Raw genomic sequence first — 21,935 nt, 5'->3', positions numbered from 1 at the left:
CCTCTGTGAGGGAAAAAACCTACATTAGTTGAGTGCTGCAGGTGACCTTGCGTTAGCCAGACCCACGTAAATCTATATGAGAGAGAGATCCACCTGCTGAAATATACATCAAAGGTCCCCCCCCCCACCACCACCACCATGAATTCATGTCCGCACATTGTGAAGAGGCGATCGATTTCCCAGAGCTCGGCGATGATGTGATTATTGGCTTTATTATAATGAAGTAATCAGAGGATCAATTGGCCGGTTCCGTGCTCGTCTTGTGCGGGATTATAGTGGACATACGGCGAGATGGAGAGTGTTTATATGTGTAAAATAATTCAACACAGACTCTAGGAGACAACAGCATTTAATGACATGTATTTTACATACATATATATATATATTTTACATTGGTGTAATATGAGTGCACTTCAATACGGATCAAGTGAAATGTAAGAACTAAACTGACAAAGAAAGTGTGTTTGTGTGCATGTATATGTGCATATATGTGAGGGTGTGGGGGTGAGGGAGGAAAGGGGGGTACCGCGGGGGGGAGAGAGGGGAGGGAATGGACGCGGGGTGGAAAAGCAAAGAGAGGGGGGCTGGGTATCTCAGTGTGTCTCCCGGACGGAGCGCTTCGCCGTGCCAGAGTGCGTTCAGGCTGCGCGGTGAAGGACCGAAACCACCGGGGTTCCCAGAATAAACTGAGGGGACGCAGATACGCGCGCACACACACGTAGAATACACACAGGAAGAGGCTGGGGAGAGAGAGAGGGAGAGGGAGTGAGAGAGAGAGTGAGATACACACCGGCGGATGGCGGAGCAGAGCCAAAGAAAAGACACTACAGCGTAAAAGAAGAAGAAGGGCTCCGCTTCGCTTCCCCCTCCTCCTTTCTTTGCTTCAGCGGAGGAGAAAAGCAGGAGACAGGTGTACTTATTGATATGGATTTATTCATTTATTTATCTATCGATTTTGCTTTCATTAGTGAGCCGCGGTAGAGACCGAGGGAGAACCAGCGAGGAGAGGAGAGGGAGGAGCGAAAGTCAGGCAGGAGGTGTCTGCGAAGCCTTACTTTATGATTTGATTATCCTCAATCTTTTTAGCCAAATAATAGCTTTGCGTTTTTATCATAGTGTCGCTTTGTGTGCATGTATCCTCCAACAGACCAGCCAGCTACTAACCAAATCTGTGCGAGAACCAAAAAGACAACTCCGCTGCTGCACACGGACAGTTCCCCTCCTCGTTCCTCGTTCCTCGGCGCCGAGGATTCACCGGCTGGACATCGTTTTGTTTGAGACTTTTTTTCCACGCCAGTGCGGGAGGAGAGACATCCACCTTTGCACAACCCGAAACCAAAGCAGACCCCCGCCGAGGAGGAGAGACAGAGAGCCGGACAACGGAGAGCCTCCGCGACCTTTACGCACGGCCGTCTGGACACAATACATGGAGTCCGCTCGTGTGTGTGTGTGTTGCATCCCGCGGAGAGCAGCCGAGAGAGAGGACTGACTGCACTGGATTCACGTGGGTGCGATGAGAACAGGTCCCGGTCCCCTGCAGCCCGTGTTAGCCCGTGTACGGATGACCACTGATAGCTTTACGTTTCCTCCCACAGCCGTCGCTGCGCGCACCTGCACCTCCTCTCCGCGCGCGCGTCTCGGGACTAGTTGACTCCGAGGAGACGCAAGTAAAAAGGGGGGACCCGCGTTATCCGTGTCGATCCACACGAATCTTTAAAAAAAAAAAAGAAAGAAAGTGAGTGATGTGAATCCGCTGAGAGTCCATCCCCGGAAGAAGAAGCCAAACTGTGTGTTTTTTACAAAGCTTTCTACCGAGCGTACCTTCACGAGCGAACCTGGGACGCAAAGGAAGAAAGGCCAAAGACAGACGGAAGCACGACGGATGAGAAAAGAAGAAAAGTGAGACTAACATAAAAAAAAAAAAACGACGACCCCCAGGTCGACAGAGGACCATGTTTGTCCCCCTGCCGGTCCCCTTCGTCTTTCAGAGAACAGCGTCCGACTTCAGCGCCTGGAGACTCAAGTCCTCGCTGGCTCCGCGGTCCAGCCCCGGTAAGACTCCTTCATCTCCACTGTGCACACAAACAAAGAGTAAAGCCCGGGGTTTAGCTCCATCTTACTCCCTAACCTGCTAGATGGAGTTACAGTTAAATACTAAACATTTAAGCTCATATTTAACTGATGGTTCAATAAACTTTAGATCAGATTACATGCACATTTAAATCCCGTCTATATTTTACTTTATATGACTCACAACGAGCATGTTTCTATATGAAAGTTATGTTGAAGCTGTGATATAAACCATGTCTTCTATTAGAAAGACAAACCTGCCAAAGTGCTTCAATTCTTCCAACTTATCTCTTGAATTACTAATGATTTTCTTGTGATTTAAAATCATCTGAAAAAAACCCCCGAAGATATTATTTTAGACACATAATGTTGTTATTTGACCATGTTTTTCTTGCACCTCTGCAGAGGAGGAATTAACTTCATGTATCATTAACAAGGCAGAGAGTTAAATTAAAATACTTACTTGCACATAAATCCCAACCACGTAAAATAGGACGCATTGACGTTTGGCTCATTAGCATCCATCAGAGGCGCCACGCTCTCTCCTTGTCGTCTCCCCTTTCATTCGTGGCAATCCATCCATCTCCACCTCCGTCCCATCTGCCTCCTCTCCTCTCCTCGCTCCTCTCCCTCAGTCGCTCTCGGTCAGGTTAGGCTGGAATATTCATGGTCATCTATCGATCACTGGGTATTGATCTCCCGACCGGGGGCCCACGTTGAGAAAACAGGATTACAGTCGAGTTGGCTGAGGGAGAAAAAGTTTGGCTTCACTGGAGATGATGTGAGGAGGAAAAAAACAACAGAGGGACGGTTTCTAAATGATGGGAATTCAAACATACATTTTATTATGTAGTAAAACTAATATTCCTATAATTGTCCTATAACTACAGTTTGCCAATCAATAGTTGTATAAAAGCTATGAGAAGCATATCATGCCTTTATGCTGTGCTTTAATACCCTGTTATCACTCTAATATTGCTTTAGAGACTTCCAGTGTGATCAATAAGGGCACCAGTGCTCTTAATGGTATTTTTTCATCTGGCTCTAATGTCCCTATAATATTCCTAACGGGCTGTATCTGAGATATTTGCTCAACGTGTTATTCTTAGATCCATAATAGATCCGACAGGGAAACAAATAAAAATGCACTATAGCACAGTTAAAGAAAAAGCAAATGCATTCTTCTGTCAATATGTTGGATTTTTATTTCTTGGGTGTATCTCGGTGGGTTAGAGGTCAAGCAGCGTTTCCACTCCCCTCCTGAGGCGCTTTTTAAAACTTGGCAGCGTGACTTGTCGGTCCCCGTTTCAACATAAAGCACATGCATGTATGGAAGTGTGTCTACATGTTTAGAGCCGGGTGACAACGCCATGGCTCCCCCGGTCCCCATCCCCTACCGCCGTAATCCATCCGGGCGGAAATTTCAAATGACAGATGGGGGGAGGAAGAGGAGGAGGAGGGGGGGAGTGTATGCCGAGCCATGCTGGGCTAATTCAGGCTATCACCTTAAGTATGTGTCAGGAGGAGAAAAACGGTTGAGGTTATAATGAGAGCTGGTGCTTTGACAGGCAACATGTATCCACTGGCTGTTGTGATGGTGGGAGGAGGGGGGGGGGGGGGGTCTTTTAAGAAATTAAAGTGAACGACATGATGAGAGAAGAAGAGGTGAAGGCTGCGTCTGAGAGGATGAATGAATGATTGAATGCGCCAGCACAGGCGAGAGTGAAAGAATTAATAAACACCGCGATTGAACAGATGAAACGCTTGAATACATTAATGATTGAGTGGAAGAATCAATCATTTAATGAACAGTGTAAAGAATGAATAATGAGTGAATATGTGGAGCGGGTGAATTATTGAACAAATGAGTAGAGAACGTGCAGCAGGTTCTCCCGTGTTCCTCCTTCGAGCGAGGGGGAAATGAAAGGGTCAACGTGGCCGGCAGGATGCTTTTCTTTGCCTTTTTGAAACATGTTGGTGTGATAAGCAGCCGATACACATGAGACAAATAAACTCCATAGGAGAGCAAAGGCCGGCCCTCATCCCTCATTTCCTCCTCTGTTTTTTTTCTTCCTTCTTTTCTCCTACTTTCATCCTTGATCTCTGGAGAGAAAGAAAGTCAGAATCCCCCTGTCTCTCATTCTCCCTCTCATTTCTGTGAAGTATTCACTTGACACGAAAGCCTTTTCAGAAAAATGCAAACTCTCCCCTCTCTCTTTCTCCCTCGTTCCCCACGGACCGGGAGCTTGTTGAATTGGATTTGCCTGGTGTGGTTTGGCCGGGCCCCATAAGCCACTTTAGCTAAGTCTGTTACCCACAATTCTCTGTCTCTCTCTGATCTGCGCCTTTGACCAAGGTGTGCGTGTGTGCATCTGTACGATTGCCTGCACCTGTGTAGGTGTGTGTGTGTGTGTGTGTGTGTGTGTGTGCATATCTGGGTGTGTTAGAGTGAGCAAAGACGGGGGAGTCAGAAGTCTAAGATGAGGTGAGTGAGGTTCAGTGGAGGAGGAGAGGGAGAGGTCCTAAACAGCAGACGCTAGCAGACAGTGGTTCTACAGTGGATCTAAAGCGAGGGCTTATGGGGTTTTTTGTCAGCTCGACTCTTTAACACTACAGCGTTGAGACTGCTGGCCTCAGCTCAGCTGGGCCTAAGACACATCGCCACAGTCAAACAGTCACCGGCTGGAATTTGTCATCAGAGAGTTAGTGTTATCTGTGCTCGTTTAATTGCACAGTCATATATTTGTTTTGTATTTAAGTCGATGCTTTGGGTCTCGTTATTAATCGCTAACACTAAAGGAAATCCACCAGGTTTTAGTGTTCCTCTCATAGTCAGTTTTCTCCTTTACTACCTGCGTGTGTGTATATCTGTGAAATGGAAACGTTTAAGGGTGCTGTATATCTGCAATTAATTGATTATTAATTGATTTTTATAACCTGACTGTGCTGCTATGTGGCTGCAAACATGATTACAGTTGGTGTCCTTCAACTCATTGTTTCAGATTTACAACTAAATGACTTTAACCCTCATTAAGAGCTGCTTTATTATGGACTATTGTTGTGGTTGAGTAAAACATTCAAAACCAGTACTAGTTAAACACATTCTGTATCATTCACTCCTGTTTTGAACGGAAGCATTTGGGCAGCACAGGATAACCGTAGAGGCTGTGAGGCGATGAGTTTGTCACCATGTGTAGAGCAAGTCGTTTCCAGCGGGGCGGGATGAACCCTGACATCTCATCTCTGTTGACTATAAACCAGCTGGAAGGGGAAAAAAGACAGGAGAGGAGAGACCACATCCTTTGTCCTGAAGCAGAGCCTCCTCGCTGAATTCCTTCACGTTTGCCGGCCGTTTATATACTCGTGCTTTGCAGCCGCCGAAGAGAGCGGAGGCCGATGCTCTCCTCGGTTCATTTTGGAGCATCAGATCTTTGCCACAAAGACTGAAAAACGCTGGTCTTTTGTGCGGCTCAGAGATCTGACCGGAGCGCGTGCTCTGCTGCGTGGCGGACAGGGACCTGTAGCTGCCGCGGCTCCGTCCCCGCTCTGCACCGCAACAAAGGAAATTTAAATGCTCTTTTATTTTATGTACACTGCTGTAAAATCCTCCAGGGCCACTGTGGCCCATATAAAAACCGAGCGCTGTCAAATTCACAGAGAGAAGGCACGTGTCTGGACTGAGAGGGATGGTTTATTTATGTTGACTACTCTGAGAGGCCTCTTATCCGAGCTGTAGTTATTCTGCACAGTGTTGATTTTTATTCTCCAGTCCAACCCAGAACGGCTTGATCTACTATCTGCTTTTCTACTTAGTTTACGTCTTTTCTGTGATGGAAAATCATGAAGATAAACTAAAAAAAATAGATTTCAAGCAGGTGTGGTATTAAACATACACCACAGAAAACAACCGAGGAACAATCTCATGATTGTTAAATCCAAATGACCGCAGTAATAGTAAGGCAATCTGGCAATAGTGTGTCTGCTTTTCCCATTCTATTGTGTTGTTTAATAACCGTGCAGAGAAACTTTTATTGCAGAGTTCAAAGCACAAACCTCCTGCGCACACTCACACACTCACACACAAACACACGTATAGGACACACACACACAAAGTGCTCCATGCTGCTGGATAACTACCTCCTCTCCCACCCAGGATCTTCACCTCGCCGTGCCCAGGAGGGGGTTGTGTTGTCTGGGCCACACCAAACTGGGCCTGAGCAAAGGCCCCTGTGCCTGGATTAATTGGCTGTGTGTGTGTGTGTGTCTGTGTGTCTGTGTGTGTGTGCAAGAGTGTTTATCTGCAATTATTTGTGTCTGCGCAAGCAGAGACTATGCACAGATCTTTATGCATCTATATGTAGAGGTATACATTGCACACATACTGTGTGTGTGTGTGTGTGTGTGTGTGTGTGTGTGTGTGTGTGTGTGTGTGTGTGTGTGTGTGTGTGTGCAGGATCGGGTGCTGGAAAGTATTTGCATCATGTTTGTGGACAAACAACCTTTTGCATTTATGCTGATTTGACTGTGTGTGAGTGTGTGAGTGTGTGTGTGTGTGTGTGTGTGTGTGTGTGTGTGTGTGTGTGTGTGTGTGTGTGTGTGTGTGTGTGTGTGTGTGAGAAGCAGACAGGTGGAGGATTCAATAATTGCACGTTGAGGTCAGTTATGGATCTGTCTGGCATGTGTGGTTCATCTGGAAACCGCAAGCTCATAGCTGCCCATTGTGTGAGTGGTTTTAACCTTCCACCACTATTGATTAGCCAGCATTGACTACTCTCCCGCCACCCCGTGTGTGTGTGTGTGTGTGTGTGGGTGAGGGGGTGGGTGGTTGTGTGTGTGTGGGTGTGGGTGTGTGTGTGTGTGGGTAGACTGGGTGTGTGCGCAGTGACATTGTCGTGAATGTGTAGGAATGCAAGAAAAGTGTGCATGTGAGGACACCTGCGTGCGTGCGTGTGTGTGTGTGTGTGTGTGTGTGTGTGTGTGTGTGTGTGTGTGTGTGTGTGTGTGTGTGTGTGTGTATGGATCAGATTGTAAAAGGGGCTGCGTTGTTGGTGAGTCCCGGTGCTAACGTGATTGCGAATGACAAAGCGTCCAGGCGGGTTTGTTAGCTCCATAATGGGGAATCAATAGACACAACACAGATGTCAATACAACATGCTTTATTGCGTTAAGCTGCCTCACCCCCACCCAGGGCCCTGCACACACACACACACACACACACACACACACACACACTCTCTGAGGATATGCTCTGTGGTTGCTGTCTGAAACACATGCAGATTAAAGTAGTTTCTATATGTATGTGTGGACATCCTCATACAGAACCTGTGGAAGTTTTCAGTGTCTTGATGCTTCTAGTCAAGTTTATGTTACATCACCTGAACTTTACCTGCACTTCAGATCGTATCAAAACGATTAAGTGAGATTTAAACTACTAAAAAACTAAAGAAAATATGAATATTTGAACTCCAAAATAGATGAACTGTTAAAAATGATGCTCTAGTTGTTCCAAATAAATGCATCACTTTTTGACATTTCTGGCCGAAAAAAAAAGGCTACCACTAGGTGAAAACCTACAGTTCCAAAAAGTGAAGCCAACATTGAAGTGACACAAAAGAAGTCTGATTGCATAGAAGTCTATGAGAAAATGGTCCTACTTCTCTTGATGTATTATCTCAGTAAACATGAGTTTATGGTCTCAATCTCTAGTTTCAAGTCTCCTTCAATCCAGCATGATGTTCATTTAGTACATTATGGTCCATTTAGAGTCCACCAGACCAGAAAGCAGGGGATGCTTTAGGGGGCGGGGCTTACCTGCTGATTGACAGGTTACCACTCTACCAATTCAATTAGCTACTAAGATGACTTTAACACTTGGCTGTAAAGTTAATTGTTGGCGTTTCTTTTTGTATACAGACTTTGACGACCACTCACCCCTCATGATTAAAAGCAAATAAGAAAAATATATTTAATCCACTTCCACACACACACACACACACACACACAAACACACACACACACACACACACGTTATGTACATTACCTTCACACATGACCTGTGAATGCCACGGGGAACACACACACACACATACATGCAGGCCCTTTGTCTTTGTCTCACACACACACACACACATGATAAAGTCATTTCACACCACAGGCGCTATACCTGCTGTGGGGATATGAAGTAAAAATCCACCCATGACCAAATATGGTCACCTGAACTCTGCTTCCCCTCTGCTGCTGTCCGTATGTTGGTCCATCCAACCAGCTCAAACTGTCATTGTTACCGTGGAAACATTCATAGGCCATTAGACACACATATGGACGGGAAGGAGTCGAGGTAAACATTGTCCTCCTCCACACACACACACACACACACACACACACACACACACACACAAACACACACACACATGCACTCTCCATTGGACAGTCATCTTTGTCTTGTGCTCTTGATGGTCACAAAGACCATTAAGGGCTAAATTGGCTGTACTCAGGCTATATTTGACTTCACCGTGTGTCTCGCTCTCTTTGGGTTTGTAATCGCCAATCATAATGTGTGTGTGTGTGTGTGTGTGTAAGTGTGTGTTTGTGTCTGTTTGTGAGTACCTTTCTGGTATTTCTGTGTGTGTAAACATAAGTACCAGTGTACTTAGAGTACTTATTTCTGGTGTGTGAAAAATTGTGCGTCTCTGATGGCTCATCTTAGTACATCTTAGTGTGTGTGTGTGTGTGTGTTTGTGTGTGTGTGTGTGTGTGTGTGTGTGTGTGTGTGTGTGTGTGTGTGTGTGTGTGTGTGTGTGTGTGTGTGTGTGTGTGTTTATGTGTGTACGTAGGCCACTGTCCATTTTACACCCCTGCTAAATAATGAATCCTTGGCGCAGCAGGGGAGCGTTTTTGGTTTAACACCAATGTGCACCTCTAATCGAATGCACTCAGTGTGTGCTCCCACTGTTGTCCGACAAGGTGTCCGTGGATGGGCTTTCTCCTCGCTGCACATAGACGCCATAAAGGACCCCGTGCCTATTCACTCGTCTCATAGCTCACATTCCTTCTCTTCACGCTCCCGTCCATCCCTCCTTTTCACTCCCTCGCTCCATCACCGCGATTCCCCGCCTCGGCCACCGCTGTGTTCGGCCGGAGGAAGGGCAGGCGGGAAGAGAAAGGGAACGCGAGGGCGAGCGAGAAAAAGACCTGAAGGCCGTTCAGCTCATTAGTGGATGGTCTGAGGTCAGGGCTGCTGCTCGCCTTCTAATTAAGCAGAATAATTAGGTTACACACTTGACAAGAGTCAGAGGTGTGTGTGTGTGTGTGTGGGGTGGGGGGGGCAACACACCACAAAAGTCAGGGTCGGGATTGTCTCACAGTTTTGAGTTGTGTATCAGAGCAGCTGGAAAAAAGGAGCCCTGATCCCGTTTTGTTTGTTATAGCGGCTGTATACAACTATCACATTATTTCTTTTAAGTCGGAGTCAAAACGTCTTCATTTTTATTATTATTATTGTCTGTAGTGGTTATTTGCACAAATACATACAATTCAAATGATAAGGAAATAAAATAATTGTATTTTAAGTGATGGGAAAAAATCTTGGCATTAATACTTTTAACTACTCTTTATAAGCTGCTTAGAGATAGTTTTATTAAGTTAAAGAGCTCGTAATTCCCTCTCTAATATCTACATTTTACCGTATTGGGCTTGAACGCATCATAATGCAAATGAATGGAACGCTAGCTGTTAGCTCACAGTGTAACATTATCAGGGATCAGTGACTAGAAAGCTTTAATGTCAAGCTCTTGATTGCATATTATTACATTATTATATTCACTGAATGGGCCGTTAACAATCAACCTTTAAGCTTTATTTCACACTATGATGGTTAAACTGTGTGATTAATCTGCGGTTCATACGTCCACACGCACCACAAATCCTTTTTTTGCAGCATTTCCTTGCTAATTTAAGCACCTTTTCTTCATGAACTGTGTTTTTAGCGATGTGGAAATGGTACTCCATTATACCATATAGCTAATTCAAGGGATTACCCAACCCTTAGAAAAGCTTTTAAAATATCTCCAGAGCTTCAAAGGCAGACCGAATATTTAAAAAAATCTAAAAGCAGAGTGGAGACATCACATTTCTAGGTAAATTGGTTTCTTGACCACATATAACCTCAGGATTAATGCAGCGGACCAGACGAGTCGGAGGTTGGAGTTTTCCCTGTTAAAATGTCCAACCTCCGAGGGATCCAGGTGCACGACGCCAAAGGTAAAGAGAAATCATGGCGGACCGTGACAAGCTGCTGGTTGTGCAGCCTCGGCATTTTATGGAATTTATTTAAACCTTTTACAGACGGAGATGTTTCACCGTAACCAATTACCTAATAACTTGGTGACGTATTTTGACATGAATTTACAATCGAGTTTCATTGTATTTTTTTCTGGGAGGTGGGAAATGTTCACGTTACCAGTGGAAAAGAAGAAATAGAGTCGTGGCTGAAGAAAATGGGAGATGCGAGGATACTGGTATCGGATATAAATCCAATACTGACTCCGGATACCTTTTTATTTTATTAAATAACAATTCAGTACATTGAAAACCGTGTATTTATTTCTTATATTTAGTTTTACACAGTTAAGAAAACAATGTTTCAGTCAAATCTAATGCTACCTGAGAGGATGATTAGTCTCTTCCACACGGTGAGATAAGATAAAATAATCCTTTATTAATCCCACGGTGGGGAAATTTACACTATTACAGCATTAAAGAGGATAGTGAATGACTAAATACCAACATAATAAATGTTAATATTGCACAGTGTATTGATAATTGCACAGCTTATCAATCAAATACTAGTATTTGATCAGTATTTCTGCTGATACCCAAAGTCCAGGTGTGAGTGTCGGGACTGGAAAAGTGTCATTGGTGCATCCCAAAAAGAAAATTATAATCACTTCATCCCAGATCCAGATCCCAGCCAGTACGTAATCTCTGTGGATGGAGACCCGTCTGTCCACCAGCTTCCATAATAACATTGGTCAGTTTTACAACATTCTGCTGCTGGGAAGACAAATCCACTGACTCATGGTTAAATATATCCTCAGGCCAGTTTCAGACTTCAAGCACTAAATGTATTAAGATGTAGACCCGTATTAGATATTCCTGTTTCCAGCATGAATATGTATGAAAAGGTTGCTTTCTAGGTAACATAATGAATACAAATCTAAATGTTTAAAGAGCATGATATGACCTGTGTGTGTGTGTGTGTGTGTGTGCTTATCTCTTGGCTAATGTCCATCACTGCCTGCTGCTCAGGGTGTGTAATACAGAAGTGCTCGCCTCCTTTGTGCCAACCTGAAGGCAGTGATCTTGTTCCCCTGCTTGCATGAATAGAGTGAACAGGGCTTAGGAAAGCCTCCCGTCCTCCTCCTCAGGTCTCTGACATAATGAAGCCAGTATGTGATCTCACGCCAAAAAAAAAAAACCCTTTTAGTGGAAGTGTGAGTAAGCTCGTCTCCATGCACGCTTTCTGCCGTCTCAAAGCTGTAGGATTTTATTTTTTTCTCCTTCTTCCCAGAGATTAAAATGACAAGGCTGTCGGATAAGCAGGATGCCGTGTGTGCTTCCTGTGTGTCTGTCCACTTTGCTCTCTGAGTGTTTGCATGTTTATGTGCGCCACCGTAATGTAATCTCACCGTTTGCAGCGCCGCGGGGACGTTTCATGCTCGCCGACGTAGTTTGTATCGAATAAACCACACACGGAGAGCCAACGCGTGTGCTTTTGTGCGGCCCTTTTGCATGTGTGTGTGTGTGTGTGTGTGTGTGTGTGTGTGTTCCCAAGCAATATGAATCCCCGCAGCCAACAATGCATTTCTTCCCGCCGCTGATACATTTAGCTAATAAAGTCGGATGACAAAAGTGGGGTTAGTTAGATTGGTTTCCACCTCTTTTGTCTCCTGCCTCCACCCATCCATCCCCTTGGCTGGTGGTCAGCGCTGGTTTCTTTTGGGGGGGGGGGGGGGAGAGGATTTAAACCCCCCAATTTAATTTAGTGGACAGGGGTTATGGTAATGAACCTGGGGGTGTGTGTGTGTGTGAGGAAGGGAGGATGGATAGGGAGGAGGGGTCCCTATTTACCTCAGGAACACCACGTCCTTCCTCTCCTTCCTCCCCCTCCACCCCTCCTCCTCTTCAGCCTGTCTTATTGAGGGACCAGCGGTGACTGTGAAGGGTTTTTAGTGAAAAACGTAATATCATGCAGGATTGGGGGGGGGGGGGGGGGGGGGTGTATGCACAGAGACAGAAGTAAAGTGACAACAATAGAGGATGGAGAGAGAAAGGAGGGCTTTTGGGGGGGGGGGGGGGGGGGGTGGACAGGCGCTTGGTCCGGCCCCTTTTAATAAATCTGAGTGCTCTGGTTAGTGCTTCAATCTGCTGTACTCAACTAACCCCCTACCCACATTACACACACACACACACACACACACACACACACACACACACACACACACACACACACTTTCAAATACATACATGCACTTACTCCTCGTGACTCATTTTCACCCACATATGCTGTTGTCAGACTACAAGCTCAAGGGCTTTTAGAAGGTGTTTTCACCACACAGCTGATGCTGCTTCAAATTGTACTGCCCACCACATATGGGGGGGAAAAAAAGATGACACGGAAGTGTTTGGTGTAATTAATTTGGATTCCTTTTATTAAATTATTATTATTCTTCCACTGTCAACATATGGCAGAAAGGAAAAGCAATGTGCATTTTCAGGGAGCATAAAAACAGACCTGAGAGCTGTTTGGATGGGTTAGTACTGCAGCTAATGCACGCGATGAATCCTGGTGAGTTAAAGCAGAAATTCCATGCAAACACAGTAAAAAAACAAAAAACAGCTTGTGGCGTTCTCGATGTACCTGGCGTTCCTGCCTCCAATTCATCGTTTGAAGGTGTCATTTTCTCACGTGGCGCGGCGTAACCTCCGGCAACCACAGACGAGTCTAATAGCAGAAAATCTCTCACCTGTCTGAAACGTCAACAGTAAGAACAGGTTTTGGTCTCAGACGCTCGGCTGCAAAGAGCAGTGTCCTCGGTGGAGCCTCCATTTTGTCCCGATGTGTACCGATGGTTCAGAGTGGAGGCGCGTCGTTTTCACCTGCTGTTTGTGTGTCAGCGCTGCAGGAACGAGTCTAAAGCTGGAAATGAGTCAGCATTTTTACACTTCCGGGTTGTTTTGGGTGTTTAATGGTTCTAAGCCTGAATGTAGGTCTGTGGATACATCAGTAAATACTCCTTGTGTATATTTTTTAAACTTGTGTTAAAGAAGGCGGTTGTCTAAATGAGTATACTAGTCAGCTTAGTGCTGGTGATGTGAAGTCACATGATGGTGTAGTTTATTATACGCTCCAAAGATCATAAAAGTGGTGTTTATTTGTGAAGATTAGCTTCCTGAACGTGTAATTATCATAATAATCCAGTGGAAAAATCCCATTGGCTGTTTATCAAAACAACAGAGCGAGTTTTACACCACTTCATCATATAATAATGTTATAATGAGCAGGTGAGAATTAAATGACTTTAAATCAAGTGCATATAAAGTACCTTACAGTTACATTACATTTGCATGTGTTAAATAAACATTTTGACTCATTGAGACGTAGTTTTGTATCACATGACATGTTTTTATAGACATTTAGCTGCCAGTTCGTCAGACAGCCTCGGATCTTCTCACCAAACACCGAGGCTTCCCAGATGATGATAGCACGCTACTAATACCTACACTCATACATATTTAACTGTGCATAAATACCATAGCAGAAACATATCGACCCTTTGGTTAGGAAGGTTACCTAGCAACCACAAGGTTAAACATTAGCCGCGTCCCAATCCAGAGGCTGTGACAAGGCCGTCCAGATGCAGCCGAATACACTCAGTCTGAAACGTATCACGAAGCCTATCCTCCATCGTTATATGAAACAAAAAGAATAATATAAGTTACCTCTTTTATGCTCTTTGTTGCCAAAAGGTGGAGGGCTGGGAAAAAAGGCAGGAAATCCTCTGTAGACGTCTCGTTTGTGAGAGTAGTAGGTTCGGCCTTCGCTGTCTTCAGCCGACGTCCTCTGAAGGATGTGGCTGCTGAGTCGGGACACCCCTGAAGTTAGCAACGCAATGGTTCCCTCCACAAAACCACAAATAGTATTTTTCCATTGGATTATTACAGAAGGACTCATTCATACAAGCTCTATGAGGCTGATACGTTAAACTGCTTCTGAATGAGAAATGAACCATGAAAGAAAAGATCGATAGGATAAACAGTCAACATGGTAGGAATGATCAGCATATCTGAGTTTTTGTGTTTATTCAAATAGGACGTATTTGAGAAGGCTTCTCACACTTTCTGTTAGCCGCTCTACATTTAAAGCACCTCAGCCGACCCGTGAAGATGCCATGTATGTATGGATGAGAGGCCAGACGTCCTCGCCAGCAGCTTTGAACACATAATCGTCTTCACACTCCGCAGCTCCAATCTCTCCCACATACAGTACACACACATTTACTACATCAGATAAAGCCGCGACAAAAACTCTTTTTCTTTACGCTTCCTCTCAGCTCTCCCGCTTATCACCCCCCCTCCCTCCTCTCTTCTTCTTCTTCTTTATCCTCTTTTATTATCCTCTGTTTTTTTCCCTTCAGCAGAGGAGTGCTCAGCCCAGAAATGAAATTAATCTGTTGTACTACACCCCTCCCTTCTCCTCCTCCTCCTTTTCTCTTCCTCCCTGCTCTCCCTCCTCCTCCCGCATCTCAATCTCATTCTCTCTTTGCTCTGTGGGGAGGATTGGACTCGTCACTTTAACCTCTTCATATTGGATATGAATCTGTTAGCCCGCCTGCCCCTCTCTCTTACACTCCCTAGCTCACTCTACATAGTTCACACACACACACGGGGGGAAGTACACAAATACGAGCGCACAAAGGCACTTATTTACGCACGTGCACACGCACGCTGTGGTGAGCGTGAAGCGTGCGCTCACACACTCGTCCTTCTGCGCAGGTATCTAAACAAATCTTTCAACAAATCCCAATTCACACGTGTTGACATCCCTGACGAAGCGTCCTCCGGCGGCTTTCTCCCGGTGCTTCAATCAAAGCCATCGATATGAATCTGGGCTGTTTTCTCCGTGCCGGCAGGACCAGCAATATACCAGCTGTACTTTTTAGCAGCCACACATCTTTCATCAGGGCCCTGTGCCTGGAAAATAGCTGTTTACGGTCGCTCCCAACCCCCCCTTTTTCCTTTTTTATTCCTTCCACTTCTACATAGAGACAGGCGATATTGCCAGATTTTAGCTTTGGCCTTGGCTGAACCACGCTGCCTTATTAGTGGGGATACAGAATGAATGAGAGGAGGCTCCATACTTCATATGAAAAAAAGGGGAGGCAGGGAGATGTGGGGAGGGGAAGGCAGAAAATGGGGGATGAGGGAGAGAAACGTGGGGAGTGAGCGAGGTTCTCCTTAATGGTTTCCCCTAGGGGTTTTTTAGCGGCCGTGCGAGCTGGTGCAGCCATACAGTCGTAGCAGCAAAATGGGACAGGTGAAGATCCTCTCCCTCCTCCTCCTCCGCTCTAAAGAGTGGTATGAATATGGTAAATCCGCTGTCCGCTCGGCGGCATGATTTTCTCCCAGAAAATGGCCCTGTGTCTGCGTCCCTCGGGGGTATAAGCTAAGGAGATTCTGCATTTAGGCCCAGCACTCACTCCCTCTCCTGCTCTCTGGGGGTTTGAAAGGGCCCCGGCCTGCCCCAATCCTCCTATCTATCTCAGCACCGCAGCAGCAGCAGCAGCACTGATAGCACACAACACAGCAGCTTAGCTTAAACATGGTGGCTGGAGCTACGCAGCTATCACTATCTGGGTGCATGGCTTTCACACACACACACACACACACACACACACACACACATGCAAAGCCTCTATCCATGTCAGTGTCTCGCTGACTGAGTGAGGTACATTTAGCTAGTGTTCGCCCGAGGCGGTGAGGGATCACCGATGACCATCGTCATGTTCTGTTTCACACACACACACACACACACACATATGGTTGTTTTCTTCCACCGGCTCTGCAGCTTCCGTCTTGCCGGGGTCAGAGAACATGGTTGGATGGCAGCTCACTCAGACAGTCTGTCAGTCATCCATTACTGCCGAAGACAAAGCATTCAGTTTATTTGCACCTAGTTGGCCTCCATAGCAGAGCTGGGAAATACTGACACGTTCACGTTTCTGACTGCGTTGTCAATAATGTGACTCAGTTATTGGCTAGTTTTTAAATCTAAGCTAGATGGTGTAATAAGAGGAATAAAAAGGTTTGGTAACGCCAGTCATTTAAGTCCAGCAGCCTCTTCAGACCAGCAGGACTGTAACATTTGAAGCGGTCACAATAACCACAGTCCCAGAAGATATAAAGTCATTACATCAAGCTCGCTCCATTAAATTGATATATTTCCTCATTCTACTCAGTAGGTGATTAAGTTTTTCCACACAATATATAGCCGCTGTGTAAATCGTAATCACCTAGGCTTGTAAAATTAAACATTTATTAGGGTCAGGCTGCGGCGTGATAGAAATTTGGTATCTTGCCCAAGGACACATGACCCGTAGATGGAATCGATCCCGTGACCTGTCAGCTGAGGAACGGTCCCTCTAATCAGCTGACGTTCTGGCCGAGACTGTCGGGGAAACTAAAACTGACAAATAATGACAAGAAGGGGTTTGTTTTTTGCAGTGTGGGATATAGGATGTATTATTTATTTATAATAAACGTCCATTATCAGAATAACCGTTAATATCGTGACTCGAGCTGCCAGAGAAGTGAAAAACAGAGCTTGATTTAAAAAATATGTTTGCTAAAATAAGATGTCTAATCTCTGATGTTGTGAAAATAGTGATTACAGAATGTTTGAGTGCCATTTAAAGGGTTTTATTTTGACGATTATTGGAATAAAATCATGAATTGTAATTATTTTGGCGAGGATAATCATGACATGAGATGTTCATATCCAAGCCTGCTTGTTTATCTTCAGGTTTGTGGTGGTTTAATCACATCCCGTGGTTGGTTTGTTTAACCACCACCATGTGATTTAATTGGACTTTAAAAAACCGTCGATGACGTTTATTTGATTATAACCAGTGAGGAAAGTGCTCGTCACAGCAGTGTGCACAAATGTTGGCGTTTGAATTTACACGCGCTAAAATATTGATGCAAATGTCCTCCGCGTGCTCATCCGTGTGAGTTGAGGCCAGAGTGTGTGTGTGTTTTTCAGATGAAATGCACTTAAGTGTGTGTGGGCGTCTGTTTGTCTGAGTGTGTGTGTCCGAACGTTTTTGTCCCTCAGCTGTGGCACATGTGAGCCTAAGTGTGTTTGCATAGCGCATCTGCCTGTGTGTGTGTGTGTGTGTGTGTGTGTGTGTGTGTGTGTGTGTGTGTGTGTGTGTGTGTTCATCTCCCTCTCCCCCCTCCTTCCCCCTGTGGGGGGGCGACAAGGGTCCGAGCGCTCAGCGCCCCGTGTCATCCCGAACCCCCTCCTCATCTCCTTTGTCTGCTCGTCAGTTAGGGAGCGGTCTGTGCGGGACCCCGGGACGCGGGGGGTTGACCTTTACCCCCTAACCCCCCGCCCCCCTCCCCTCGCTGCCCCGGCGATTCATATGCAAGCGACCCGTCACCCGCCTATTCTTCTCTTTCATCTGTCCACGCCTGGCCAGGCTGTTGTGTCACGTCTCAAGTTCAAGTCCCGGGACAGGCCAGGCCGTCCGGGGCCGGGGCCAGGCCACGACAGACCAGACCTGGCAGGCGGCCGGGGTCGGGGGAGGGGGGAGCCCAGTGTTTGGCTGCTCATTTTTTATGGTGGGGGGTCAGAGAGGGATGGTGGGCCGGTGTTTTGGGGATGGGCTGGGGTCATACGCCAGGGTCAGCTTCTCTCTGACACTCGGTCTGTTTTTACTCCGGGTTTAATCTGCTGTTCAAGTGAAACTTCTTTGCTAATTAAACTTCAGATAGATGTACATATTTTGTATAACAAGCTAAAACTACAATCTAATAGACGTTCATTATAATGTTCAGCATTTTGAAGGATGAAGCTTGTTTCTACTATGTTGTCACTACATTTATATCATTAAAGGAAGGCTGAATAATAGAAGTTATCTCTAGCAAACAAATGGCTTTTTATATTATTTATGTTTTAGTTGTGTTGGTCAGAGGCTCTCATTAAAACCAGTGCAGCATTTTACAGTTTTCAGCGTTTCAGCGTTTGGTCATAAAGGCTCCATTGTGGAGGGGTTGGTGCTGCACCACGGGGTCAGGGTCAAGGTGGGAGGGGCCTGGGTCAGCTAGCCAGACGGACGCACAGACGGTGGACTTGACATTGAGTGGATGAGTGGATTAACTGGATTGGGTGTCTCCTTGTGTTATAAAGTGTATTGTCAGTGAGGAAGGCTTTGAAATGATGGCTTCTGTGGATAAACGTTGTGTTTTGGGAGGAAGATTAAAGTGTGCGTGTGGTTGAATACGTTTTATACATAAAAGTTCTAGGAATTAATTATCTCTCACTTTCTTTGTGAGTTTAAATCACAAAGTTAATGATCTCCTGACTCTTAGAGTTTTTTTTTCATTAGCAGCCGAAGTTTATTGGAAGGCAGACGCACAATATCTCCGCTAACAACAGGAGTGTATATGAGAGCGAACAAACATCTGCACACACACACACACACACACACACACACACACACCGTCCTTCAATTTTACACGCGGCAGTGAATGAATGCAATGAATGAAGCGGCTACTGACAATAACTAAGCTTTCATTAAAGTGAAAAAACACCTCCATTGTCCCAGCGCAGCACTGTTAGCCTGCAGAGGACACCCACACAGTGCAAAAATAATAATAATACACAATAAAAAAAACAACTTATCATTGTTCACCGCACATTCCACGCACATTAACCTCAGGAAACATACAAATATTTAGTGGTTTGTGTTGTTGTTGTTAAAGCTAAGTAACATTCCTTGAGGAGATGCAGAAGTCCAAGGATGCGTTAAGTGTGAAGCACATTTGTTTAGGCATCTGACATTTAACCCGCTGCTTGTGTTTGGGGCATTCTGGCTGATAATGGGGAACGGAGGTTGTTTTGAAAGCATCCCAACCGCCAGCTGATTGAGCTGGCCTTGAGGTTATCCAGCAAATGGAGAATGACTTCTGGCCTCCAGGAGCCAAAGCTGGCCAGCTGGTAATGGTGGTTCTGGGGCGGATGCAGTCGGTGCCTCTCACTTTCTTTTCCACGGGAGCCGATCGTTCACGCCGAGGCTGCAAAATGACTGTGATTGTAACTTTACGCAGACAAAAGAAATGGTGTTTGTCTTATAACGCAGCGTCAACATTTAAGGTTTAACCTGTGCTTGTCTTTCTGTGTGTGTGTGTGTGTGTGTGTGTGTAATAGATGGGACGATATAGAATTGTATCACGGATCGCAATAAGTTGATCATAAATTTAAATTATGGAAATAATGACTTGGAAAAAGCTTCACACACAAAAATCTTCATATCATCCCATGTCTAATGTATATGTGTGAGTCTGTTTTAAAGTAGAAAAGTTTGACTTTAATGGATTTGAGGGCTTAAACATTACATTAATATTCAGACTCAAGTCAACACATCTTTATCTCTGCTCATTTTAATGCCTAAAAACCACAAGACGTGCATTTGCTGGAGTATTTTATTTGCACAAAAGCCACTAAAACGGCATTCAGACCGTCACAATCGATGTGCCGGCCGGAGCTGTTGACCAAAATAACAGCAAGTTGAAAACACTGATTCTATTAGAACTCGTCTGAATTAGTTTGATTAGTTTGGACACTTTCTGTGCCGGCAATCAATAGTTGTTGTGTTGACATTCAGCTGAGGTGAAGCTATTTTCTGTGAGCCCCCTTGACACTGTGTGTGTGTGTGTGTGTGTGTGTGTGTGTGTGTGTGTGTGTGTGTGTGTGTGTGTGTGTGTGTGTGTGTGTGTGCCTGTGTGTGTGTGTGTGTGTGTGTTGCGGTGTTTCTCTCTGGCCTTGACCCACATATCACTGTGCTATAATGAGCTCAACAGAGGGACACCTTCTTCGTTCTTCTTGAGACAGAAGGTTATTTGTTAAATTAAAATACATTTGTTCACTTCTAGACAAACTGGTGCATTCAGAAATAACCCACTAAAACAAGATGTACAAAACAAATACGACAAATACTGATAAAAAAGAGACACTCAGCTGCAAATGAAAAAGAATCCATTCATTTCATTATATGTTTTGTATGATATAAGACGGTTACCTTGGCTACACACACACACACACACCTGACACTGCGTATTGAAAAGAGTGCAAACCCTTTCGTCCTTTTTGTCTTGGCTTCAAAATGACACCTCGTTCAAAGTGAATAGTGGGAAATATGCAGGTGTCTACTTGACAGGTCTTCTTCTTATTTTACCCATATTGGATGGTAGCTCTGTAGTGTTTCAGGATTATCTGTATGTTTGTGTCCTCGGATCATCTGGTCGCTGGTGTGAGTTTAGTCACTTATATGCAGACAGCTGGTGGTTTAAACTCATTTAAACCTGTTTGACAGAGAATTCACTTTCTGTGTTTGTAAAAAAGCAACTGCTTGTTATTGAAAGCTTGTTATTTATGTACTATGTGAGTTACAAAGCTTACACCGTTTCAGGAAAAACCCACCAGAAAATCTTTTTTTCCTGCTTCCTGAAAATTGCGTTTTTTTTTTTTTTTTTTTTTGCAAAACGCAGAGATTTTCCTGCCAGCGATGACATGCCGTCTGCACTGACAGAAGCATGCAACCTGCCATTGATGGCAATTGCCACTTTCTTTCTCTGTTCCCGAGTGGTGAAATCACTACGTTCCAACTTGTCAGTCCGACCGTTCTCTCCCTCCAGCCCTGGGTTTTACCTTAATATTGATAAAATGACACACTCGGCACGCATCGTTTTCTTGAATATGTGTAAAATGGGTAAAAAACACCTCTGTCGAAACATGATTCCTGCAGATGAGGATAACCGCCGGGTTGTGTTTTTCATATAATAGTATGATCCTCACTTCACTCAGCATTAGCCAGCATGAAATGCAGTGGTCACCAGTGGCTTAATAACCATCTGAAAAACAGCACAGAAAAATCCAATAGCGCTCTGCCGGAGTCGAAGGTAAGACGGCGTGAAACAGCTCGCTGCTCTTCCACATAGAATTTGTGAAAATACTTTTTTTTTTTTCTCAGACGGTTCTACAAAGTAACGGATCAAATTCTGTCCGTTTTAATGAGCTAATGTTTTAATAAGACATAAGAACGATTTTCAGATGTCGGCATTCTTTTCCAAATCCCCACACACTCACATTAGTTAACAAGCTGGCTACTGTATGAGCTTGGAAATGACACACACACACACACATGTCACCGCATCCTCCACACCTGCCTCCCCACTGCTTTTTTTCTCTCTCCCCTATCCTTCCCTCAGGACAAAAAAATGAGAAAGAAAAACAGAGAGGGGGGGAGAGAGAATGGCGGTTATGTTTGGTGAAAGGACAGAGAGATAGAGAGAGGCAGCATTGGTCAGAGAAGAAAGAAAGTGAGAGAGAGAGAGGAAGGGATGGACAGACGGAGAGATACATCAGAGAAAGAGAGAGAGAGAGAGAGAGGTGGCTGTAAGAATAAAAGGAGAGGAGGTGAAGATGAGTACTAAGAGAATGGGAGAGAAAAGGGGAGAGAGAGGGCGGGCGACAGACAGACAGACAGTGAGGCATTAAAATTCATGGCCTTTTTTATTTTCCGTGC

General features: G+C 45.0%; 1 protein-coding gene across 1 annotated transcript in view; it reads left to right on the top strand.

Annotated features, from left to right (window-relative positions):
- The first annotated feature begins 1,531 nt into the window (after positions 1-1,531).
- Positions 1,532-21,935, top strand: part of pou2f2a (POU class 2 homeobox 2a) — a 52,187-nt gene continuing 31,783 nt past the window's right edge. The window contains exon 1 of the mRNA XM_084031637.1: positions 1,532-2,052. Coding sequence (XP_083887763.1) covers positions 1,953-2,052 — 100 coding nt within the window. The 5' untranslated portion in view covers positions 1,532-1,952. The remainder of the gene's footprint in view (positions 2,053-21,935) is intronic.

This window comes from Eutrigla gurnardus (assembly GCF_963514095.1).
Source record: "Eutrigla gurnardus genome assembly, chromosome: 17".
Classification (NCBI taxonomy): Eukaryota; Metazoa; Chordata; class Actinopteri; order Perciformes; family Triglidae; genus Eutrigla; species Eutrigla gurnardus.
The sequence above is the reverse complement of the archived record's forward strand: the minus strand, read 5'-3'. Positions and strand labels throughout refer to the sequence as shown.